Source organism: Myxine glutinosa, chromosome 9 (genome assembly GCF_964187855.1).
Source record: "Myxine glutinosa chromosome 9, kmMyxGlut1.1, whole genome shotgun sequence".
NCBI lineage: Eukaryota > Metazoa > Chordata > Myxini > Myxiniformes > Myxinidae > Myxine > Myxine glutinosa.
Window position 1 is genome coordinate 99,438,050 of NC_136269.1, and position 27,023 is coordinate 99,465,072.

General features: G+C 43.3%; 1 protein-coding gene across 4 annotated transcripts in view; it reads left to right on the plus strand.

Moving 5' to 3' along the window:
- The window catches only part of CIAPIN1 (cytokine induced apoptosis inhibitor 1), a 55,151-nt gene extending 41,287 nt beyond the window's left edge, over positions 1-13,864 (plus strand). For all 4 annotated transcript variants that reach the window (XM_068128757.2, XM_068128759.2, XM_078784566.1 and 1 more), the window contains 2 exons: positions 12,214-12,295; positions 12,822-13,864. In XM_068128757.2, coding sequence (XP_067984858.2) covers positions 12,214-12,295; positions 12,822-12,935 — 196 coding nt within the window. In that variant the 3' untranslated portion in view covers positions 12,936-13,864. The remainder of the gene's footprint in view (positions 1-12,213; positions 12,296-12,821) is intronic.
- The last annotated feature ends 13,159 nt before the right edge of the window (positions 13,865-27,023 follow it).

Sequence of the window (27,023 nt, forward strand, 5' to 3'; positions counted from 1 at the left end):
CTGTCTCTGCTCATGTGCAATACAAAATTTGCACACTATGTTATAAATCATTGTGTGGAACGGGACCTCACTATCTCTCCGATTTGCTCACTCTCTATGAACCTCGGCGACGGCTTCGTTCAAGTGACGACTCTATGACCTTAGAGCCGCCGCGCACCAGCACCAAGTCGTTTGGCGAGAAATCCTTTTCCTTTGCTGCACCTCTGCTCTGGAATGACTTGCCTTCCTCTGTTCGACATGCTGACTCTCTTCCTGCCTTTAGAACCTCCCTCAAAACCTATCTGTTTCACAAGTCTTTCAAAGTCTAAGTCCTGCTTTCCCTTTGGTTTGAGGTGGGACGGAGATCGAGCGTATGTCTGTGTACATGTGCGGGGGAGGGAGGGGAGGAGGAGGGGGAGTACACATATGTGGGTTTTGAATGGGGAGGGAGAGGAATAGGGCAAGAGTGAAGGTGTGTCTGTGTGTGTGTATGTTTGTGTGTGTGTGTGTGCGGTGTGTGTGCGTTCGCATGATAATGTAAAGTGCCATGAGGGTAGTTTACTCTGCTTGATGGGGCTATATAAGACTCCTTTATTATTATTATTATATCTGGGCAGTGTCTGTCATTGAACTACTCCCTGAAACTTTTATTTCCGTGGTTGTGAAGTGTTTTTAATAACGTGGTGGTGGTTTTGAATCACGTGGTGGTGAGGTGTTTTTAATTTCGTGGCTGTGAAGTGTTTTTAATTTCGTGTTTTGTGGCTGTGAAGTGTTTTTAATTTCGTGTTTCGTGGCTGTGAAGTGTTTTTAATTTTGTGTTTTGTGGCTGTGAAGTGTTTTTAATTTCGTGTTTCGTGGCTGTGAGGTGTTTTTAATTTCGTGTTTTGTGGCTGTGAAGTGTTTTTAATTTTGTGTTTTGTGGCTGTGAAGTGTTTTTAATTTCGTGTTTCGTGGCTGTGAGGTGTTTTTAATTTCGTGTTTTGTGGCTGTGAAGTGTTTTTAATTTTGTGTTTTGTGGCTGTGAAGTGTTTTTAATTTCGTGTTTTGTGGCTGTGAAGTGTTTTTAATTTTGTGTTTTGTGGCTGTGAAGTGTTTTTAATTTCGTGTTTCGTGGCTGTGAAGTGTTTTTAATTTCGTGTTTTGTGGCTGTGAGGTGTTTTTAATTTCGTGTTTTGTGGCTGTGAAGTGTTTTTAATTTCGTGTTTCGTGGCTGTGAGGTGTTTTTAATTTCGTGTTTCGTGGCTGTGAAATGTTTTTAATTTCGTGTTTTGTGGCTGTGAAGTGTTTTTAATTTCGTGTTTTGTGGCTGTGAGGTGTTTTTAATTTCGTGTTTCGTGGCTGTGAGGTGTTTTTAATTTCGTGTTTCGTGGCTGTGAAGTGTTTTTAATTTCGTGTTTCGTGGCTGTGAAGTGTTTTTAATTTCGTGTTTTGTGGCTGAGGTGTTTTTAATTTCGTGTTTCGTGGCTGTGAGGTGTTTTTAATTTCGTGTTTCGTGGCTGTGAAGTGTTTTTAATTTCGTGTTTCGTGGCTGTGAAGTGTTTTTAATTTCGTGTTTCGTGGCTGTGAAGTGTTTTTAATTTCGTGTTTTGTGGCTGTGAGGTGTTTTTAATTTCGTGTTTTGTGGCTGTGAGGTGTTTTTAATTTTGTGTTTTGTGGCTGTGAGGTGTTTTTAATTTCGTGTTTCGTGGCTGTGAAGTGTTTTTAATTTTGTGTTTTGTGGCTGTGAAGTGTTTTTAATCTCGTGTTTTGTGGCTGTGAGGTGTTTTTAATTTCGTGTTTCATGGCTGTGAAGTGTTTTTAATTTCGTGTTTCGTGGCTGTGAGGTGTTTTTAATTTCGTGGCTGTGAGGTGTTTTTAATTTCGTGTTTCGTGGCTGTGAGGTGTTTTTAATTTCGTGTTTTGTGGCTGTGAGGTGTTTTTAATTTCGTGTTTCGTGGCTGTGAAGTGTTTTTAATTTCGTGGCTGTGAGGTGTTTTTAATTTCGTGTTTCGTGGCTGTGAGGTGTTTTTAATTTCGTGTTTCGTGGCTGTGAAGTGTTTTTAATTTCGTGTTTTGTGGCTGTAAGGTGTTTTTAATTTCGTGTTTCGTGGCTGTGAGGTGTTTTTAATTTCGTGTTTCGTGGCTGTGAGGTGTTTTTAATTTCGTGTTTCGTGGCTGTGAGGTGTTTTTAATTTTGTGTTTCGTGGCTGTGAAGTGTTTTTAATTGCGTGGCTGTGAGGTGTTTTTAATTTCGTGTTTTGTGGCTGTGAGGTGTTTTTAATTTCGTGTTTCGTGGCTGTGAAGTGTTTTTAATTTCGTGTTTCGTGGCTGTGGTGTTTTTAATTTCGTGGCTGTGAGGTGTTTTTAATTTCGTATTTCATGGCTGTGGTGTTTTTAATTTTGTGTTTCGTGGCTGTGAAGTGTTTTTAATTTCGTGTTTTGTGACTGTGAGGTGTTTTTAATTTTGTGTTTCGTGGCTGTGAAGTGTTTTTAATTTTGTGTTTCGTGGCTGTGAAGTGTTTTTAATTTCGTGTTTTGTGACTGTGAGGTGTTTTTAATTTCGTGTTTTGTGGCTGTGAGGTGTTTTTAATTTCGTGTTTCGTGGCTGTGAGGTGTTTTTAATTTTGTGTTTCGTGGCTGTGAAGTGTTTTTAATTTCGTGTTTTGTGGCTGTGAGGTGTTTTTAGTTTTGTGGCTGTGAGGTGTTTTTAATTTCGTGTTTCGTGGCTGTGAAGTGTTTTTAATTTCATGTTTTGTGGCTGTAAGGTGTTTTTAATTTCGTGTTTCGTGGCTGTGAGGTGTTTTTAATTTCGTGTTTCGTGGCTGTGAGGTGTTTTTAATTTCGTGTTTCGTGGCTGTGAGGTGTTTTTAATTTTGTGTTTCGTGGCTGTGAAGTGTTTTTAATTGCGTGGCTGTGAGGTGTTTTTAATTTCGTGTTTTGTGGCTGTGAGGTGTTTTTAATTTCGTGTTTCGTGGCTGTGAAGTGTTTTTAATTTCGTGTTTCGTGGCTGTGGTGTTTTTAATTTTGTGGCTGTGAGGTGTTTTTAATTTCGTATTTCGTGGCTGTGGTGTTTTTAATTTTGTGTTTCGTGGCTGTGAGGTGTTTTTAATTTTGTGTTTCGTGGCTGTGAAGTGTTTTTAATTTCGTGTTTCGTGGCTGTGAGGTGTTTTTAATTTCGTGTTTTGTGGCTGTGAGGTGTTTTTAATTTCATGTTTCGTGGCTGTGAAGTGTTTTTAATTTAGTGTTTCGTGGCTGTGAGGTGTTTTTAATTTCGTGTTTCGTGGCTGTGAAGTGTTTTTAATTTTGTGTTTCGTGGCTGTGAAGTGTTTTTAATTTCGTGTTTTGTGACTGTGAGGTGTTTTTAATTTCGTGTTTTGTGGCTGTGAGGTGTTTTTAATTTCGTGTTTCGTGGCTGTGAAGTGTTTTTAATTTTGTGTTTCGTGGCTGTGAAGTGTTTTTAATTTCGTGTTTTGTGGCTGTGAGGTGTTTTTAGTTTTGTGGCTGTGAAGTGTTTTTAATTTCGTGTTTTGTGGCTGTGAGGTGTTTTTAATTTCGTGTTTTGTGGCTGTGAGGTGTTTTTAATTTTGTGTTTCGTGACTGTGAAGTGTTTTTAATTTCGTGTTTTGTGGCTGTGAAGTGTTTTTTATTTCGTGTTTCGTGGCTGTGAAGTGTTTTTAATATCGTGTTTTGTGGCTGTGAAGTGTTTTTAATTTCGTGTTTTGTGGCTGTGAAGTGTTTTTAATTTCGTGTTTTGTGGCTGTGAAGTGTTTTTAATTTCGTGTTTCGTGGCTGTGAAGTGTTTTTAATTTCGTGTTTTGTGGCTGTGAAGTGTTTTTAATTTCGTGTTTTGTGGCTGTGAGGTGTTTTCAATTTCGTTTTTTGTGGCTGTGAAGTGTTTTTAATTTCATGTTTCGTGGCTGTGAAGTGTTTTTAATTTCGTGGCTGTGAGGTGTTTTTAATTTCGTGGCTGTGGTGTTTTTAATTTCGTGTTTCATGGCTGTGGTGTTTTTAATTTCGTGTTTCGTGGCTGTGAGGTGTTTTTAATTTCGTGTTTCGTGGCTGTGAAGTGTTTTTAATTTCGTGGCTGTGAGGTGTTTTTAATTTCGTGTTTTGTGGCTGTGAGGTGTTTTTAATTTTGTGTTTCGTGGCTGTGAAGTGTTTTTAATTCCGTGTTTCGTGGCTGTGAGGTGTTTTTAATTTCGTTTTTTGTGGCTGTGAAGTGTTTTTAATTTCATGTTTCGTAGCTGTGAAGTATTTTTAATTTCGTGTTTTGTGGCTGTGAGGTGTTTTTAATTTCGTGTTTCGTGGCTGTGAAGTGTTTTTAATTTCGTGTTTTGTGTCTGTGAAGTGTTTTTAATTTTGTGTTTCGTGGCTGTGAAGTGTTTTTAATTTCGTGTTTCGTGGCTGTGAGGTGTTTTTAATTTCGTGTTTCGTGGCTGTGACGTGTTTTTAATTTCGTGTTTCGTGGCTGTGAGGTGTTTTTAATTTCGTTTTTTGTGGCTGTGAAGTGTTTTTAATTTCGTTTTTTGTGGCTGTGAAGTGTTTTTAATTTCATGTTTCGTTGCTGTGAAGTGTTTTTAATTTCCTGTTTCGTGGCTGTGAAGTGTTTTTAATTTCGTGTTTCGTGGCTGTGAAGTGTTTTTAATTTCGTTTTTCGTGGCTGTGAGGTGTTTTTAATTTCGTTTTTCGTGGCTGTGAAGTGTTTTTAATTTCGTTTTTCGTGGCTGTGAAGTGTTTTTAATTTCGTGTTTCGTGGCTGTGAGGTGTTTTTAATTTAGTGTTTCGTGGCTGTGAAGTGTTTTTAATTTCGTGTTTCGTGGCTGTGAGGTGTTTTTAATCTTCTATATATACACTCAACCCTCGGCTATCGTGCCTAATTGGTGCCGCTATCGGTGCGCGTTAAGGTGGGTTTTCACGGGACACGCGAACGGTTCGCGAAGGATGTGAATGTCGAAAAAATGGCAAAGTGCAACATTCGTATTTTAGGCTCCAAAAGTTCGCCAAACATGCGCGGGGGTTCGGAAGCGTCGTCAATTGTTCGCAGGAGTCGTTTTTTGTTCGGCAGGTATTTCAAAAATGTTTGAAACAGGATGCGAACAATTGACGATGCTTCCGAACCCCCGCGCATGTTTGGCGAACTTTTGGAGCCTAAAATACGAATGTTGCACTTTGACATTTTTTCGACATTCGCATCCTTCGCGAACCGTTCGCGTGTCCCGTGAAAACCCACCTTGTCGAAAAAATGGCAAAGTCCAACATTCGTATGTTAGGCTCCAAAAGTTCGCCAAACATGCGCGGGGGTTCGGAAGCGTCGTCAATTGTTCGCAGGAGTCGTTTTTTGTTCGGCGGGTATTTCAAACAAGTTTGAAATTTATAGCGAACGTTTCCAGCATCCCGGGTCGTGATTTGCTCTCAAAAATGTCTAAAAAGCTTCGTCATATGCGCACGACCTACTCACGACGTGCGTGATGTTCGCAAAATCTTCGTTAAACCCCAAACAGATTCCGACTGTTTGGATAATGTCTCGCGCATGTCTCGCGAAAGCAGCGAAGTTCGTCCGATCATTTCTCGACCTATTCACGAACTGTTCGCGTCCGTCTTCGTGCGAAGTTCTCATGAACGTTTGGCGCACGTGTCTGGTGGCAAATCCGCATTACTGACCTTTGGGCAAGAACTGCTGGCAATACATTTCAAGGCATTTATATACTGCCCAAGTGTCGGTCGGATCGCCGGTCACAAGATAATCGCGCGACATATGTACAAATTTCGCATGAATGTTGCACGACGTTCATTATTCGCGAAATATGCGCAAAACGTTCGCATGTGTCGCGAAATGTCCGCACGAATGTTGCCCGAGATTCGTCCAACATTCGTGTTGTTCGCATTTTAGTCGCGTGTTCTTCGTGTATGTGGACTGGCCATAGTTCGGCAACGCTACACACGACATTCGCCCATACGTTGTGAGAACTACGCACAAACTGCGCAAGAATGGTTTACGGCTCCATTGTCGCGACACATTCGGAGAAAAACTTCTCCGAATGTTGGACTTTGCCATTTTTTCGACATTCGCATCCTTCGCGAGTCCCGTGAAAACCCACCTTTAGCCGAAATCGCGATATCCGAACTGAAGAACGTATGGTAGTCTATATATATATAAAACTGTGTGTGTGTGTGTGTGTGTGTGTGTGTGTGTGTGTGTGTGTGTGTGTGTGTGTGTGTGTGTGTGTGTGTGTGTGTGTGTGTGTGTGTGTGTGTGTGTGTGTGTGTGTGTGTGTGTGTGTGTGTGTGTGTGTGTGTGTGTGTGTGTGTGTGTGTGTGAGATGTTACGTTACCGATAGACTCCGAAACGGAGAGGCTCACGTGCTTGATATTTGGCATAGGCATGGCCATTGAGCCTGGGACAAACAGGGCCGAGACAATATTTGACGAGATCCATATTTTTTATTCATATTTAGCTCAGCGCATTTCAGCGAAGTACCCGCTAATCTGAGCCAGTGCGAGCAGCTCGCTGATTCGCTCAGAGCGATCACGTGATGTTCCATCCCATCACACGTCACACGTTTGCACGTATTTCAGGGCGAAAAGCCATTGCGTTTTTTCACCTTTATGCGACCGTGTTTTGTGTCGATTTTGTGCGATATGAATTAAATTTTTATTCATATTTCGTGTTTACGAATTCGAATATGAAGGATTTCCCCTTTCGATTTCGAATACGAATCGAATACGAGCTTGAGTCGAGAGGGCGAATGTACGGGTTGGGAATGTGCGGGTCTCCCTTCCCCCGCCCGGCAACTCCGGTACTGGAGGACGTGGGTTACAGGATCGGTGAGTCTCCAAAAGCCGCTTCGTGCTCTTTCGAAGATGCAGGACGATGTTGCGATTGTTGTGCTGCTCTCCGACCATGAGAACTGCAACGTCATTGTTGACTGGCCCTCCCCCTTCCCCCTCCCCCGTCCGTCCTCCCCCTCCCTCCCCCCTCCACCCTACCCCTTCTCCCCTCCCCCAGCATTGAAATGCTATTAATCCGTTCCAGCCCGCCAAAAACCACACCATTTTTTTTTTAAATATACAGTATATATAAAAATATCTCGCGCTTTATATTTCACCTGTATGCAGCATACAAGTTGGCAGGATGGCCTGGACTGGAGGTACGCACACTTGACTCTAAAGTCTAAACTGTCCAGCCTGGGTTTGAATCCCGACCCAGCTATAACCTGTCATGGGTGAATCACAGGCAGGGTGATTCATCAATGGGTGTACCGCTAAACTGGGCGCCCCGTTTGCGTCCCATTAGTTGTTGGATGTTAAGGATCTCACCGTGTTTTCCATAAAGAGAAGGCGAGCTATCGCCGGCACTCTGAACAAGTTGACGGCAGAGATACTGTACTTGCACTGCATGATAACCACGTGTCGCACGATCTCTTGTCATGGTCCACAAGATTATCACAGAGAGGTGCAGCTTCCTGCGTTTCGAGATCTGATCCAGGCCTATCCAACGAGACCGGTCCCAGCGTTATAGGCCCGGTGGTTGTCTCAGACGGACCCGACAACGGCAGTGTTCGTTTCAACTCGATTCGATTCGAGCGCCGACGTGCCGGCGAACAAAACCGGTCATATCTTTTGAACGCGTGGCTCGATTTTTACAAAATAAACTTTTTCTTGAAGGTCTGAACCGTGCGCTCAAAACGATACCGAGTTTGACCCTGAGAGAGCCGTTTTGCGCCGGCAAAGGCGCCTTGTGTGACGTGAGGACCACGTCGTGCTGCATAGATTATCATAAATTATCATATCATTATCGGCGGCGTTATATATCATTAGCGCTATACGACAGAGATACTGTACGTGCACGGCAAGATAACCACGTGACCGGAGCCCACCTGGCGGCGTAAACTCAAAATAACCGAAATGCGAAATCTAAAATGCAGCGCTATACTACGACAGAGATACTGTACGTGCACGGCAAGATAACCACGTGACCGGGTGGCGAAAGCTCGTAACTCGGATCTCGGCTCGCATCTCAAAGCAATAAACTGCCAGAGTGACGGCTCGTATCTCGAAAAACTCGTAAGTTGGGGCACTCGTAAGTCGAGGTTCCACTGTATATATATATATATATATCTATCTGTGCAGTGTCTGTCTTGTGTTGTCACTGAACTACTCCCTCAAACTTTTGTGAAATCGTACTATTCGAACTTGACCCATGGCGGGAGTATGCGCTCTACTGAGTGGCGTTCTAGTTTCCTTCTTGGCACCACCAAATTTCGTCTGAATCCATTCATAACTTTTTGCGATATCCTGTTAACAGAAAATTTGATTTGTGCAACCAAGATGGCATTTGTTGGCCAAGCCAAAAGCCTACTTTTTACATTGCATAGCTGGAATTGACAAGATGTAATACGTTTTATGTTATTGGACAACACAAAGAATACAGCAGCCTTTTTCAGGAAATTATCAGCTTTGGCTGGAAATAGCCAATAGGTGGCGTGAAAGTACCAAAATACTGGTTACATATATTTAATAGGTTTGCTGGACTTAATCGAACAAAATTGTATTTATTGAACATGACCTTTAAATAAAGATATTTGCAAAAGTATCTTGGAAGCTGTCAAATTGCTTGCACCCTCTAGTTGTGATTGAAATTGCACAATTTACCTCCACCACCAAAGGTGGGCAGAGATTGTCTTCACTCTTGTCTGTTTGTCTGTCTGTGAACAGGATATGTCAAAAAGATGTGGACGGATTTGGACGAAATTTAGTGGAGAGGTTGGGTATGTGACAAGGACGAATTGATTATATTTTTGTGAAGATTCGGATCCGGATCTGAATCGGAGAATTTTTTTGGTTTCTACACCATTGAGAGATTGGGACAAAAACGATACAATGCAGGGTATCTCCAAAAGTTGTGGACTGATTATGACAAAACTAGGTGGATGAGTTGGTTAGGTGACAAGAACCAGCGATTACATGTTGGTTCAGGACCAAATCCCAATCTGGCCTAACAGTGGGATACAAAACATAAACTGTTAAGCCTGGTGGAAGTACATGCTCTACCCGGATGCAATTCTAGTTTATTATTGTTACAGTGGTGTTGCAAGTTAGGTCTTCGTGGAACTCGAGCACAATTTATTATGCCTCCGCCGATGAAGTCGCAGGAGGCATTTTTTTTCTGTTTTTTTTTCTGAAAACCATTGAAAATCATTAATCACTGTCTAATTTGAAGGCAAAAGTTTTCTTGAAACTTTTTTGCCAATCACAAAGTGTTGACAAAACCCCTAAAGAGTGTCGATTTTCGATTTCGCCAGTGATGTCACATTATGAACTCGTCTTGATCTAAATGGCAGCATTTCATAGAGAAAAGTGTATTTCAAGCTCGGATTCCAATATTTATTCCACCGTCATTAGCAACTCTGAAGGTTCTCAGTATGTTGAAACTGATCAGTGGTATTTTCCAGTAACTGTTGGAGACAAAATTAGCGATGGAAACACTTTCGTGGGAATTGTGGAGTTGTATAGTTTTGATCCCCGTGCGAGCAATTCATGTGAAAATGGTAGTGTTCGTAGTGCAGATGAAAACGCCGGTTGCATGTTCACTACAGATTTGTAGCTTGTGTTTTCCATTCAATTGATGGATTATCGGGGATATCACAAAATAAATATGACACAGCATGATACAGCATAGATATGACACAGCAGGCCCAGGCACACTCGGCCACCTCTAATCAAATTGGCGACTAATGCTCTGACTCACCGTAACAGGCTGACCGGGTGTCCTGTATTACAGGATCATCCCGGTTCATACTTTCACGGGGCGCCATTTGTGTCTGTGGTCGTTCTGTTGTGCTGTGCTGTGTTGTGCCGTGTCGATGTCTCACCCCAGTGGAGGTGTAGGGATGAGAAGTGGCAAGGTGAGATCAGTCACTGGGAGCAGGATAGAGATGGTCTCTCAGTTTCGAGTTTCCGAACACAAAACCGAATATTTTGTCAACCCGATCCACACTTGGGTATTTCGGGCAAACCTCATCCAATTTCTAGCAAATGTGGGGTCTTTCGGCCATTGGTGTAGCATGAAGCCATCTCGGTTTGTATTACTACAACCACCATGGATGCATCGACTTGGTATATTTGTAAGAGACATGATAATTTTTGCAATGTTGAGGCATGGGTCCAATCCAAAATCAATCACCAAGAATATGCACGTCCCCATTCGTTTATTTTGAGGGATTTCATGCAGGGTAAGAACATTGACAATTTGCCATGCCTACCCCTCCTCAATTAAACACTTATGGGACATCTGAGAGAGCCATGGATAATTTATCTGCCGGCTACACTGGTGAAGGGAAGCAAACAACCCCCCAGGACAGTTGGAACTCATCTCCAGTATGTAGAGACTACATTTGTCTAGTACTGGATATACACCAACAGGAGCCAGACATGTTGAAGGATTTATCTTTTCTTTTTTTTTTTACCTTTGTGATGTGAGTTGCAGTGATGCACAATTATGTTGGCTATCATTTTCTCACTTTCTACATATTGAGATGCAATTGGATAAGTGTAAATTGCTTGCGTTCTCTGCTTTATAGGACCTTAATGTTTTTGCGAATGGTACAATATTTGTATGCTCCCTTATACCATTGAACCTTTCAAGGGTTGGCGCCATGTTTGTTGGCGCCGTTAGGATGCCATGTGGCAAGTTCACTGCGTTTACTTGCACCACTACATCTTTTGAATTAGAGCTCTCAGGATAGCTCACAGGTGAGCTTGTTCGGCTTTGAGCTACCTTGTCTTGTTTTTGATTCCTGACTGCACTATAATTTGATGTCAGACTGGTGTTTTGCAGGCCGGGTTTTGTATTGTCCCTCAATGCACATTAAGAAGGGGACCCATCTGTTAGCATTAATTCTCACACCCTGAACAAATTGCAAATTCCTCTTTTAAACAACGGGATACTGCATCAGCGGTGCACAATCACCGACCATCTTAAAATGGTGCACCTTTGTGGGTCTACTCCTAATTGACTCCTCGAGCAATTATGCATATATGCCAATGTATGATGACTATACCATAAGTACTTACCAGGCAGGATGTTACATCTCTAAGTATGCCATCCTTTGAAAGTTGTTATTTTGTCTGCTAACATTCACTTGTGGATATTGAAGATCCCACATTATTTTTTGAAAAGTAAGCCATTTTAGTCATGTTCTCCCCACATTATAAATCTATCCTCTAATGAACAGAGGACACTATCAACAGGCAGGGCCGGCGCTACCATTAGGCCAACTAGGCAGCCGCCTAGGGCGCAGACATCAGAGGGGCGCATTACTGAACCTTAAAGGGTCACAGTTTTATACAAATTATTGTTTTAAGACCGGTCACAGTATACCTAGTGCCCTTTAGTTCAAAATGATTTGTGTGCCAAAATATTTTCTTTTGAATTTGCGAAAGATAATCAAAGATTGATTATTTAAAATTTTGATTTTGCATATCTAAAACTTATTGCTCAAACCAAAAACTGTTTTGTTTATCTGTAATTTCCAATCACACACTCATAAAGGGACCACTTTCTTTATTTTGCATTGCAAACCACATGTAGTGTCATATTTTTTTAAGTGAAAGCCCATTTGCCCCAAAGCGTGGGGTAACAGGGCCACTGCCATATTTATGGATATTGCGCCTTTAATATTGGTGCTGTTAGCATCTTACGGTACTTATTCTTGCAAGTTAAAATTAATTTAGCAGTTTCAAGTTTTCTGCTTTTTATTTTTTCTACAAGACATCTGTTTTTAATAATCGAAGTTGGCAAACAAAAAATTTGGGGGGGGGGAGGGAGGGGATGCAAGTAGCTGACTTTGCCTAGGGTGCAAAATGGTCTGGCGCCAGCCCTGCCAAGAGGCATATCCATATCACTGGAAGATGCGCAGCCACGTGCTCCATATGTAAGTGGAGGGCCTCAACAATGACATGGCGATTCTATGAAGCCAAAAGTTGGCCGGCTTAAAATCTTAAGGTCTCGAGTTGGAGGCGTTGAAATAATACCGGGTGGGTTGACTCTGCCTGTCATCCTTCCGAGGTAGGCAAAACGAGTACCGCGCTTTCAGAAATGATGTGGTATCAGTGGTACCGCATCAGCGGCATAGCCACGCTTCCAGAAATGATGCAACCAGCAGCCATAGGCTGCATACGAACCGACGACAACAGAAAATTATACTTCAGCACACTGCGTTTTGACATTGTTTCTATTTATCCCTATGCTCTTAGCACCTGTGGCCTTGCGGAGGGACTTGAAGCTAAAGATGGAGGTATTCAGGGTGCAGCTGCTCCAAAATCCGCTTGTGGCAATGTGAGTGAATGGACTTCATTTGAAGTGGATGTTAGGAAATATTTGTATTTTAAATTTGGGTTGGGAGCATGATTATGACAAGGGAACTGAAAATGGGATGTATGTGAATGGAAAGGGGGGCTTGTGTCAGAATAAATTTTAAATTCATCACTTGTAAATATGCATAATGCCCTTTTACATTGCCAGGGTGAAACAGCTTTGAGCATGGTAAATCGGAATTGTAATGTAGAATTAAATGTCTTACATCCTTCAGCATTAAAAGTTTTTTTTTGCTTAATTTGTCGTATCGTTGCAATAAAGTACTTGCAGATTGTATCAGCATAGTGGAATAGCTTTAAAAGTGTGTGTGGAGTGGAGCGGCAGAGGTGGATTTGAATGGGCTGTGGGGGCCCAGAACAGAACTGGGATCAAAGATTTCTGATACAGCAGGTGGTGCAAGAACTTTGATCACATGACTGGGGACATGCAACGTCTTTGCTGAATAAATACTGATTTCACGACACTAAACTACCCTCCCACTCCGTAGTGTTACTTGGGCGATGCCTTCCGTTGTGCCAGCTGCCCCTACTTCGGCATGCCTCCATTCAAGCCGGGAGAAAAGGTTGAACTGTCTGCAATGCAGCTTGCCCTCGATGTTTAGCTGTCAAATTCTCAATCCTGTCTCTCTCCGTCTACATCGCTATCTCGCTTTTCCAAGGATATTTTGATCTCCTGCCAATCTTCCGACATCTTTATTGGCAATTGGGCATTGGAATTGATGGGGTGATTACTCTGAACAAGCCATTTCCCAGCAACAACTGCAAATTTCTTGTCTGCAGCACTGAAATGTGTTTTTGAAATCACAAGGGTAGGAATGGTTGAACAACTGTTTAACAGGTGAAGTTAATATTTGGTCTGATTTGCTGTTTGGTGTGAATTTGCGGTCGGGTTGAGTTTCATAATATGTATACTCTGTTGACTGCTTCAAGGGTGGCATCGTTTTTCGTTTTATTTGCACAAAAGCATTTGCTTCTACATCTTGGTGATCCAACATCTTTGTGATTGAAGTGAATAAATTAAATATCCAAAGGGTACAGGGCCAATGATTGGTAAACTTAAAAAAAAATGGCAATTTTCCTTTTTCTTTTTCCCTTTCACTTGTGCTTTCAGTATTTTGTTATCAACGTTTAATTCCCTCTCCCAATTGTTGTATTTATTATGTTAATGGTCCCCAAGTAAGTACTACCGTATCATTTTCAAAAATATGCTTGATCTGCTAAACAAACTCTTTTTGGCCCTCAAGGATTTATCAGGCAATTAACAGCAGGGCCTGGCGAATTGACAAAATGAGGATTTATTTTAAAATTAATCTGACCCGTTTGCTACTCCATTCATACTTATCACTGACTGCAAGTTGACGCCCAAAGTGCAGAAAATGTTTCTGTATTGTAACAGTAAATAGCTCCTGGGAATTTTTTATTTCCATATTTTGAAACTCGTGCTTGTTTTATTATCATATTCTCATAAATTTTTGTGGAGAACAGGATATTGTGAACATTTCAATTAAATAAAATATTGTTTCCCTCTCGGGATGGTGTTTATTTATTAACTTTCAATCGTCTGTTTTTTGTTTGTTTTTTCTTGTTTTTATTTCATGGCATAGCCCATAGGGCAAAGCCGTCTAGAACAGTTAGCCTGGAGTTTGGCAGCTTAACCAGGAGGGGGAATACTGGAAAAACATGTGTTTCTTGGAGTAGATAGGGAGGGTCCGAGAACTGAGAGCAGTATGTAAGAGCCGAGCAGACGAGAGCCGAGCAGACGGTAAACTAGCCCTGCACTCGGTAGAGCGCACACCTCCACCAAGCTGAACAGTTTGTTTTGTATCCCACTGATAGGCCAGATCTGGATTCGGACCTGAACGAAAATCGAATCGGCTTGTTCTTGTCACCTAACCAACTCATCCCCCAAGTTTATTCATAACTCGTCCACAACTTTTTAAAATATCGTGTTATATAATCGCTTTTCGTCCGATCTCTCAATGGTGAAGAATCACTTTGAAAAATTAAATAATTATTGTATCCGAATCAATTTGCGGATCTTCACCAACATCAAATCAATTCTTCCTTGTCACACACCAAACCTATCTGGACCTAGTTTCGACCAAATCCGTCCATAACTTTTTGTGATATCCTGATATGTATGCTTTTTGGCCCGATCACTCAATGGTGAAGAATCGCTTGAAAAATTCTCCGATCCGGATCCGGATTCGAATCTTTGCCAAAATCGAATCTATTCTTCCTTGTCACATACGCAACCTGTCCACCAAGTTTTGTCCGAATTCGTCCACAACTTTTTGAGATATCCTGATATGTATGATTTTTGGCCCGATCTCCGAATAGTGAAGAATCACTCAAATTATACAAGCCGGATCCGAATCTTCACCAAAATTTAATTGTCATACGCAACCTCTCTGCCAAATTTCGTCCGAATCCGTCCACAACTTTTTGAGATATATTGTTCACAGACAGACAGACAAACAGGAGTGAAAACATTATCTCCATCCACCTTCGGTGGCAGAGGTAAAAACAGAGACCACTGACCTGCCTTCTATTGTGAAAGCAACAGAACCTGTACTTTGGCCTCATCATGGGATATTCCAATAATGTTGAGAGCTTTAGATTCTACAGAATTCAGAAGAGACAGATGTGATTCTGGACACCAACCTACAGGAGAGAGCAGTTCACCATTGAGCTATGGACAAAGCCTCTTGCCCATTTGAATACTTAGGCCGTGCTTCGTAGTCCATGTGCACATTTGTTCCCGTTTCATCATGACCACGAAGGGTCGGTACATTTCTCCTGAGGTCTTAAGGTTGCACTTGCAAATCCATTTTGGTCTGTATTATCGAGTAGAATTGGCTACCTTTTCATGTCTTTCTTCACTCGTGAATTGGTACGACAGGCTTGTTGCTCGTCGCTCAGTACTCGATGTTTTAACCTTTCGTCTCTTTTGCCAGCTCTTCCACGTAGCTAGGAGCTAGGTGTACGCATAAAAGGCCATTCGCTGATATTTGTGCATACCTTTTTTGTGCGCTGAGGTTTGTCTGCTACCTAAGAACCAAACCAGCCGGTAATATTTGACGTGTCTAGGCTCGAAGCTCTGAACATGGTGCTGAAAAGCTATACACATTAAATATTACTCATCAGTCATTGCTTCTTTGTTAAAGCTTACAGAATCTTCTTATCTGTTATTGTGCCAATTACTTGATGCTGTTTCCAAGGGCTCTTGAGCTTCATATGCTCCTCTCTTCCTCATCTTGCCCCTTTAACCCCTCCCATCTCGGTCATCCCCTTTTGTTTGCGATGTTCCAAATCCTTCCTCTTATTTTCTTTCTCTGTGTTATTACTTGCAAAATTCGAAGATTTTTCATGTATATTGGTCGGTTGCGTTTGTTATTCTGTTTGTTTGTCTGTCACTCGCCCGCAGGTCACAATTCTAAAGCGATTGTCATGAAACCTCAAATTGTAGAGGTCGACACAATTGAGAAGCCTATTGATTTTGAGGTCAAAAGTCACCTTAAGGTCAAACTTCCAAAATCGTCAATTTTCATCCGATTGACTTGAAAATACAACAGGATTTGCACATAGTCACTAAATAGGGAAACCAACTATTTTTGAGGTCAAAAGGTCAGCTCAAGGTCAAATTTCTGAAAAATCAATTTTCAGCCGATTGACTTGAACATTTACTTGAACTTGAACGGCTAATTGAGTACCAGTTCACTGGTAATTCCCTGCTTGTCGTTAAAGGCGGCAAAAAGGGTTGGCGTCAGGAAGGGCATCCGGCCGTAAAACATTGCTTCAAAAAGGGGACCGAAAAACAACAACTACCACGGTTCCCGAAAAAGGCCAACCCCCGCTTGCGGGGAAAAATGGCCTCTAAAGGTGTTTTTTTTTTTTTGTTTGTTTTTTGTTTTTTTTGACTTGAACATTTAACAGCATTTGCATAGTGCTTCACTGAATTGGGAAACAAACTATTTTGAAGTCAAAGGTCAACTCTTTGTTGAACAAAGGTCAAACTTCTAAAATCATCATTTTTCATCTGAAAAATCGTGACTTTTCATCCTATTGATCTGAGCTTTGATCAAGATCGTCAATTTAAACTGGATGAAATGGACATTTTGATGGATCAATGGCAACCTTTTTGGGGGGAGGGGGTGGATTTTGCAAATATCGTGCTCTGCATGACGTCTTCTTGTTTTTTCGAATGCAGAATGACTGCATTCAACAAGTTTTTGTTTTTTTTAGCATTTTCCATCAATATATTTCCTTCTCAGGGGAGGGGTGGCTGCAGTGATGCTTTTTCGTCAATGACAATGACCGCTCTCGGTGAGGACGTGCCTCGCATCATGGCGGTTTATCTGGCATTCCTTATCTCCACGAGCATTTCACCTCGGAGGATTGAATTTGTGCTCTGAGCAAAATGAAACGTGCCTCGATTGGTACCAGTTTTATTTGCGGTAAGATCATTGGAAGCAAGGCATAATTATAATGTTTCACATCTTGAGAGGACTTAATACTCGGACTTTGTAAGTAAAACTGGAAAAACAGGATGTACTGGCCTCAATGCAGTCCGTTCTCTCTCTCTCTCTCTCTCTCTCTCTCTCTCTCTCTCTCTCTCTCTGTCTCTGTCTCTGTCTCTGTCTCTGTCTCTGTCTCTCTCTGTCTCTCTCTTTCAGTCTTTAGAAGTCCTTTTGGTTTCCCCCCTCGCCCCCCCCCCCTCTTTTAAATGATACATTTGTCTACCGTAATCAATATAGTGGTTCGGCAGTAATTTTGCTATAACATTGCAAGGCGATAAATGAAACACTAACACGAAAGAAAGTGTTTGCTGGAAGTGTGGGTTCACCACTAAAGAAAGGTTAAGTGGTTATAAAATCAGTTCACCCCCCCCCCCCCCCTATTCCTCATCCAATCAGTTATCTCGATAATTATTGAGAATTCTAAATATTTCCATTATCCCTTCAAATGGGTGCGATCATTTTTGAATGTTTATGTATGAGCAGAACATACTTTTCTGCAAAGGTCTCCATTTCGTGAAGGTCATTGAGATAATAGAGGATAGTCCATAAGGAGTTGATTCCCACGCCCCACCATGTCCATCTCCCTTCCTCACCACCCTCTGCCTGCTTGGTTATAAAATTCAGATCTGCTGTAAAACTGCCTGTACACTTGAAAGTAAGTGTAGTGTTGAAGGGTAATCCAGGGTAATATGCAAAGCTTGCCGTTTTAAATAGTTAGGCTTCATTTTATGACTTACTAAGATTATAAAAACAATTGTCACAAACCATCATCCAACAGATCATCGAATTCACTAAAAATTGTGAGAAAAAAAACAACATCTCACAAGCTATTCTTTCTGTTTTGAGTTATCCTTCATGCCAGTGCTACGACATTCAATCCCGAGGATCGATTTCCTGCAATAAATATAAGCTGCATTTTTATGCCTCCGCCCCCGAAGGTGGCCGGAGGCATTATGTTTTCGGGTTGTCTGTCCATCCGTACGGACTAAGCCTCGTTTTTCTCAGCAACCACATGTCCGATTGAGACAAAACATTCAGGGTGGGAGTGACACCCATGCAGAATGTTTTAATAATTGTGACGTCATAGGTCACGTGGTTTGGTAGCCATCTTGGATTAAACGCAAATAATTAAAAATATATTTCTTGGAAACCGCTAAATGAAAAAATTTGAAACTTGGCACATTGTCAAGTACTCCCAATGGAGAACAAAAGCATGATTATGACATCAATGAAGTGGTATACCAGCCAAAAATGTTTTAATCAAATTCCTTATCATAAAAATCTGAAATTGCATGCACAAGATCTCTGACCAATTTGTATTGAAATATTAAATTTATGACCATATGTCACATGGTTTGGCAGCCATATTGGATTGAAGGAAAATATGAAATAATATATCTCTGAAACCGCTTATCTGAAAGTCATCTAACACCATTGTTGCATATAGTTTGAAAATGATGACATCGTAGGTCATGTGGTTTGTCAACCATCTTGGATAGAAAAACGAACCTTACCCGATCAACATCAAACTTCACAAATGTCAAACATAATGTCCTACCCAAAAATATGAATAGTGTACATTTTTTATGTCATATGTCACGTGGGTTGGCAGCCATAATCGCTTGAAAGCCGATAGTTTTTAAAATCCCTACTCTGAAAACACTTCACCAATCGATGTGAAACCTGTCCTATGGTAAAAATGTGATACTTCAAAACAGCTGAAGGGATTTAAACCAAACTTGTTTATTTTTAGGACTGTGAACGAGGGCATCTACCCATTGTCACGGGCAGGAACTACGCGGAGGAATATTGGCGACAGTCGCATTGCGCTAGTTTTGTTTGCTTCAATCAAATGCATTATACTTCAACCAAGTGTATGTTTGTAGCCGATATATCAAATCGATATTTAAAATGTTGACATGAAAAACCAAGCAATTTATTCGCATTTTGGAGCAATTCGTTTCGTTTGATCTTCTAAAGATTATTATTCAACTGTATTTTCCACAAAGATGCATCAGCAGCACTGACCCTTTTCAGAGGGTGTAAAGGGTCAGTGCTGCTGATGCACTCTTGGGGAAAAGGTTATGGTAGGGGGGTTGCCGTTGCAATCACCCAGAACAGGACTTTGTCCAGGGTGCTGACGACAACTCGACGACTTCGCGAAAGATCGTGGGATCTCTAACATACACCGACAACCAGTTTGGGCAGAGGGTCCTCCGGCTTATGGATTTCCAACAGGAACACGGACCACAAATAAGTTACGGATTTGGAAGGAACTGGGTGCAGAATGCGTTGGGTCCAGAGATGTGCAACTGGTTATCATTTGTGCATTAAATTTCTGGATGCGCCACCTCATCATGGTTATTTGGCATTGGGAAGGGGTTTGGCTGTCTGTAAGTTGCAAAGTCAGCCTGATTTCAAGAAACCACCTGAAGTGTTCTCCACTGAGGCTTCTAAGGACGACATAATCTCTGCCTGAGAGAAGGCCCTCACTTCTTTGTATGTTGAAAGTCATCCTGTTTAGGGCTTAGATGTACTGCATTGCAGGTGCTTTTGTGAGAAGGTGTCCACAAAGCATTACTGTGCAGGTGCAGTCTTCCCTCCACATGAGTAGTCTAGGGTGCCTGCTATCATAGTTCCCATCTGTATTCCCAAGTGCAGTTGTGGATGGGGAAATCTGACGATTTGGGTACAGAAGAGTGGGGATGTCTTTGAGTGAATGATCGTCCTGAGCCCCGAACGACGGATTTCCACACCAGCTCCAGAAGCTCTTCTGCGGCCCAACAAATGTGAATGCAAAACTGATTGCGATATCTATCATGATTGCGATAGCCATATTGGCAGAAAATATCGCACTGGGTAGCCATCTTGGAAATTAAGGAAATTAGCAATTTTTCCCAAGCTATATTTATCTACATTTTATATGCTATTCGGGAGAGTGTGGGGTGCTGGGTACAGCAAACTGCAATTATTTTCCAATTTCTTCTCGGTCAAACCATAGATTATTGACTTTACTGTTAAACTTATCCTCTTCACAGTTTCCATTTTGTAGTTATGAAAAGGTGTCACATGAGTGAACATAATACCAATGCTTTTTTTAATTAAGAGAAGTTAAAAAAAGGCAGATTTCTCAAATCATTGCTGGCTCTCAACTACCACGTTTGTATGTTTGAGTTAGCACGAGCCTTGTGCTGTACCTGTTTTCAATAACATTCTGTTCATTGCAAAACCCTCTTCAAATCTCAGCAGGGGGTGCTGTTCCTCTATAGAACAATGAAGTTCTACCAAAGTACTTTTCAAACTTCACTCCATGTGCTTAGATGCTGCATTCAGATGTTGTAGAAACAAAATAATCATAATATTCCGAGGTATGTCAAAAAAAGGATAACCAACAGGAAGGTATGGAGGTAGCGTGACACTTACCTTTTGTGTTGTCTCGTTTGAGTTTGATTCCTGACCTGACTGCATTGTCAGATTGATGCTTCGCAGACGAGACGCACCGGCCTTTGGATGGATGTTAAGCAGGAGGACGTGTCGGCCAGCACTAGTAGGTGCATGTTAAAGATCCCACGGTGCTGTTCACGAAGACCATGTTACAATTATCACCTCCACCCTGAACAAATTCCAGCACCCTCAGTTGAATGTCATGTCTGGCCAGCAGATTCGTAAAAGGCATGAGCAAAAGCTGTCCCCATAACTGACAATAGGAAGGCTGTTAGAGAAGTAGTATTAGTAATCAGGTTGTCTGTACACACACATACACACATACATATACATGCATACCACCCAGTCCCAGGATCGAATCCATTGAGTCACTGAGGGACTATGTCAGTCTCCCGCCAGATCCATCGTCCAGAGATATGTTACTGTGAGGATTGAAGTTCCTGTGCCGAGGTAGTTAGGTGATAGGAAACTCTAATGGAACTCTGAACGCCAGGAACTCTAATGGTACCAAACGGTGACAAATCACTATCTCAAACAGATTCTCTTCGAGCCACCAGATGAAACCGTCGGATCAAGCAGGATAAGCCAGAGACCAAGTCAGGTTCAAACATGTATTGAAATAAAATGAACAAGCAACAGGATTTGTACACAATAATTGGCACTCGAGTCTACAGAATGGATCGGGTATTTACAAGAAACCTAATGAAAGAAGAAAAAGACAAAATGTCATAGTCCCCCTAGTTTTGGTAATTTTGCTGTATGGAGTTGAATGTTGTCAGTCGGCCATCTTTCTTCAGATTACAAAACAAAATCTTTCTGTATATGTCATGTATTGTCTTTGTGCCAAGTTTGAACAGTCGGCCCATGTATATCGAGAAATGGTTGAGGACACGTTTAAGTAACAAAATGGCCACCAGTCAGCCATCTTGGATCTGATCTCCGAAAAGAAAGATGCACATATGTATCCCATCATTCATTTTCTGTGTGCCAAGTTTGAACAAGATTGGTAAATGCATGTCTGAGAAATGGTCGAGACACGTTTAAGTAACAAAATGGCCACCAGTCAACCATCTTGGATCTGATCTTGAAAGAAAATGACGTGCATATGTAAGCCATCATTCATTATCTGTGTGCCACGTATGAACAAGATCGGTAAATGCATGTCCGAGAAATGGTTGTCGACAAGTTCAATATCGGGTTTTTTAAACTAAAATGGCCGCCAGTCGGCCATCTTTTATGGCATCATGAAACAAAATGATGTACATATGTGTACCATCATGTATTGTCTTTGTGCTGAGCATGAACAAAATCAGTCAATACATCTCCGAGATATGGTTGCGGACAGACAGACGGACAGGCAAGACCCAATCCATAAGCCCCCGTTTTGGACTAAGTACAACGGGGGCTAATAACTTAGGCCCGTGCATGCACTCCACATACAGAGAGAGAGAGAGACAATTGGGTAACGAGACAACGAGCCTCTGAAAGGTGAGGCACAGCCCTCTCGGTGGTTGCCCAAGCCTGGAGGGACAGCAGCTCCTGAAGGGCATTGCGTTTTCCCCACGATCTGGGTGGTACCCATAGGCACGCTATTCTTTAATAATTAATACATCGTCATTGGGGGCAAACAGCTGCGAGGTTCCCACCAACGACCCTCCTCTGGACCCTGGTGCATTGAGAAGGCAATCAACACCCCCACCTTGCCCGTCCAGAACAGCACGGCACGGAACACCCAGTGCAGCAACCAGCACAGCAGTGGCACAGCACCGTCAATCCCAGACACCCCGAGTGAGGTGATGCGAGGATGGTTGATCCATGATTGACAGACCGACCTGAGCGAGCAATTGTTTGCGATTTTATTTCTGGCCAGGGCAAGTAACTCAATGGCCCTCAATGACTGAATAACTCAATGACCCTTCTAAAAAAGATAAGCTATGGCCTTTCTGGCCTACAATAAATGGTATAATATTCAGCCTTTATGTCCCAAGAAACAAAAGGTCTTCAGCCTTTGGGGCCCTCAAAAATGGTGCGAAAGCAGTTGGCACAAAAAATATAGCACAAGGCTGGCTGACAAGTAAGCAGGGCCACCCTCAAATGGAACGACCTGGCACCTGATGTCATTGGCAGGAGAGTGTGGTGGCAGCAGGTAGAACGGCAGGCTTCAGCCCTATCCTATCCTAATCTACCTGCCCCGCGAATATCTCTATCTATCCTCTAGCTCCTGCCGTTCTAAGCCCTTCCAAACTAATCTTTCCCTCCTGGGCCCACTAATCCCATAAACTATCCTATCTCCAGAGAGGACAATTAAGGCACATACGATGTAAAAAAAAAACGATGAGGTGGTGTGGCCTAGCAAAGCTCGCCTGCGGAGTAGCCGGCCTGATGGTGCCATGCCTACCCGTACACATAATTTGGGACACAATGGGTCCTCACAACATCCAATTACCTGTAACGTATCTCGACAAACTGCGATCAATTGTCGTACGCGTTTATTCACTCTGCCGATCAAGGCCCGATTCACAGCAGCGCCATCCGAGCTCTCGCGTAGGGATACAACCCGGTCCCGGTGTAGGGATACAACGGTGAACATTTGCACTGCATACATGACATCCTCCCCTTTAAGTCCAAAATTACCAAGAGCAATACGTGCTAGATTTCCAGAATTGACATTTCAAAAGCAACATTTCCAAAACATGTGAAAATATGTGTGCAAACGGTTATGAGAATAATGAAAATACGTGAAAATAGAACATGTGTCAACGTGAAAAAAAAACATCTTCAAAGATTCAACCGGTCGGGTGCTTTTCTCTCACGCATTGAGCGTCGCGGTGTACCAGTGGATACAGAGTCCGAGGTGATTCCTTTGGGTCGCGGTGTACCAGTGGATACAGAGTCCGAGGTGATTCCTTTGGTCTCCACGAAGGGTGTAGCGTTTGCAGAGGTTTTCGGGGCATCCGAGCCGGCTGGAGCGGCCACGACGATCTCCGGCAGTGGCGGGTCGAACTGTTGTCCTGACTGTGACGATGCTACAGGCTCCATCGACTCACAGTGATGGTAGGTTATGTGGTCCTGATGTCGACGAATTTCGCGGCCGTCCTGCAGGCGAATCACACTGGACAGTGGACCTGGCTTCTCGATGATGTCTCCCGGTAGCCACGTCGCACCTGCACCAAAATTTCGGGCAAACACTGGATCTCCAATGTTGATACATCGACTGTTGGACGTCTTATCGTGCACCAACTTTTGATTAAGCTGGCTCTGATAAACATTTGATGATATGTCTGGTTTGAGATTGTCAAGTGTCGATCTCAAGTGTCGTTTCATCAATAACTCAGACGGAGCTGCACCGGTTGTTGATTGTGGCGTGATGCGGTATTTGAACAGGAGACGAGACAGCTTTGTTTCCAGGGTTCCCTCCTGAAGTTTCTGCAATCCGGATTTGATGATTCCCACGGATCGTTCGGCCAAGCCATTTGAAGCCTGGTGATGTGGGCTGACAAACTTATGTTTGATGCCGTTCCGACGTGTGAACTTGGCAAACTCGGTACTGGAAAAACACGAACCGTTATCACTCACGATCATCCTGGGCAGACCATGAGTGGCGAAACAGCGTCTGAGTCTTTCGATGACAATGGCTGACGTAGTACCACGCGTCACATAGGCATCAATCCATTTTGTGTGCGCGTCCGTAATTATTAGAATCATGCTGCCGTTAATAGGCCCGGCATAATCGAGATGTAGGCGATGCCACGGTTCGCTGGGCCATTCCCAGGGATGCAGTGGTGCTTTCGCAGGTGTATTCCGGGTGCTCTGGCAGGGGTAACAATGTCGAACATGATGTTCGATATCAGCATCAAGATTCGGCCACCACACATAGTTTCTGGCGAGTGACTTCATCTTCACAATCCCGGGGTGACAGTCATGGATTTCATCCATGACCCTGGAACGCAGATTTTTCGGGATCACGACACGACATCCCCAGAGTAGGCAACCATTTTCCACGCTGAGTTCGTTTTTACGTGCTTTAAAAGCCGCAAAATCTGGGTCACCCTCAGGTAGCAAATGCCATCCAAGCTGTACAGCCTGGACAGTTCTGGACAGAACGGGGTCTCGTCGAGTATGAGTGCGGATCTGGCCGGAATCGACAGCACAATCTTCCAGATGATCCATCAGTGCGATAATGGATCCTGGTGTAGGCGAATCATCAACGGATTCTGGAAGGGGTAACCGACTCATGGCATCTGCATTTGTGATAGTCGAACCGGGCTTATAACATATGGTGTAGTCATAAGCAGCGAGAAACAGGGACCAGCGGATGATCCTGGGCGGTAGTGTGTCAGATGTCGCCTTAGTTGGACCAAACAGACTGATCAGCGGCTTGTGATCAGTGCGAATCGTGAAATGATGTCCAAGAAGGTACTGGCGAAATTTGCCGACGCCGAAAACGATTCCCAATCCTTCCTTGTCAAGTTGGGAATAGTTTTTCTCTGCCGGGGACAACGTTCTGGATGCAAATGCAACCGGTCTTTCCGTACCATCAGGCATCACGTGCGATAATACACTCCCCACTCCATACCGACAGGCATCGCATGTCAGCACAAGATCCTTCTCTGGATCAAAATGAACGAGAACATTGGACGATTTGAGCAGATCCTTAGAGGTCTGGAATGCTGATTGTTCAGTAGACCCCCAGCTCCAGGAGACTCCTTTCCTCAAAAGCCGATAAAGGGGGCCCAAAACGTCGGTCACATTCGGGATGTAACGACCATAGAACTGAAGCAAACCGAGGTATGACTTCAATTCGGTCACATCTCGTGGAGAAGGAGCATCCTTGATAGCTCGGACTTTCTCATCTGTCGGGTGTAGACCCTCAGCATCAATCGTATGACCCAGGTACGTGACTGATGGCACCATAAACTTGCACTTGTCTCGACGCAAACGTAGGCCGGAGTCCGAAATCTTCTTCAGAACTCTCTCCAGGTTCTGTAGATGTTCCGCGTCCGTACGACCAGTAACCAGAATATCATCCTGGTAACAAACGACGTTGCGTTCGGCGGCAAACAAACTGTCCATGACACGCTGATAAATTCCAGGTGCAGATTTCACTCCAAAACTAAGTCGGTGGTACCTATACAACCCACGATGCGTGTTGATGGTAAGATACTGTTTCGAATTCTCGTCCAAGCAGAGCTGTAGATAGGCGGATTTGAGATCGAGTTTCGTAAAAGTCTTGCCTCCCGTGAGACGAGCATAGAGGTCTTCGATCCTCGGGATTGGATATTTATCCAATGAAGAACACCTGTTCACGGTCATTTTATAATCTCCACATATGCGGATGGACTGGTCCGATTTTATGACCGGAACGATGGACGCCGCCCATTCGGCATACTGGATTTGCTCGATGATCCAGTTCCTTGTCAATCCGCTCACGCAGGGCGAAAGGGACTGGGCGAGCCCTGCAAAATATAGGATTGGCATCCCGGTCAACCCTGAGTTTAGCCGTATGTCCTTTCAAGGTTCCAAGCTCATCCTTGAAGACATCCGGGTACGTATCCAGCACATTTTTGAGTGTGTATGCTGCGGTAGGAGAAACGTTGGCTGCCCGGAGTTGATGAATGCTTTCCCACTTCAGTCGAATTATGCTCAACCAGTTCCTGCCGAGTAAGGAAGGGCCCTTTCCAGGAATGACGATCAGGGGTAGGTGAAACTCACGGTTATCGTAGCCCACCGTGACATCACATGTACCGCAGGGAACAATCTTCTCACCTGTATAGGTGGAGAGTCCATAGGTAGTAGGTTTCAGATGGGGTCGGTCAGCATCACTCCACAGGTTTGTGAAAACAGCATGGCTGATGAGCGAGACGGCCGCACCAGTGTCGACCTCCATTTGCAATGGTCGATTGTTGACGACAACATTGGCAAGAAGAGGGTCCCGCCTATGGTGAGAATCAATATGAAGCAGGTCATACGATTCTGAGTTGTCGGAAACAGAGCTCACCTGGTCAAGCTCGGGTTCCTCCGAACCGATAAACTGATGAATCTTGTCAGCAGCTTTTCCTTTTCCCGATTTGCGAGTGATGCAAGCTGGAGCAATATGGCCAGTTTTCGAACAGAAATGGCAGGTGGCATCTTTGAACCGACACGTCTCCGGAGGGTGCTTTCCGTTGCACCGAAAACAGTTGTTGTGGGTTTGAGACTGCATTGGCTTCTGACGAGGAGCCTTGTTCCAACGTTGTGGCTGAACATGATCCAACCGATTCACAGCAGGGCTGGTACCAGATGAGCGAGTGGCACCGATGCTTGTAGCGTTGCGTTCAGCACTTTCCATGGAAATGGCGGTGTCTCTGGCATTTTGGAACGTCGGTCTTCTCTCAGCAAGCAGGCGTCTACGAGTGCGGTCATCGAACATGCCAACCACCAGCAAATCACGAAGCATGTCATCGATCGTGTCCCCAAACTCACACACATGTGACAGTTTTTTGAGGTGTGCAATGAAGTCTGCGATCGACTGACCTTGCTGCTGTCTGCACATGTAAAAATTAAACCGACACAGGATGACTGAAGGAGATGGGTTGCAATGTTCCTTCAAAGCGGCCTTGAGCTCTGCATACGTGAGCTCCTGGATTGTCCGAGGCCGAATCAGGTTTTTAACGAGTGTGAACGTCTCACCTCCGCAAACGGACAGGAAGACGGCCTTCATCCGGCCTTCGGTCGCAATGCCGTTCG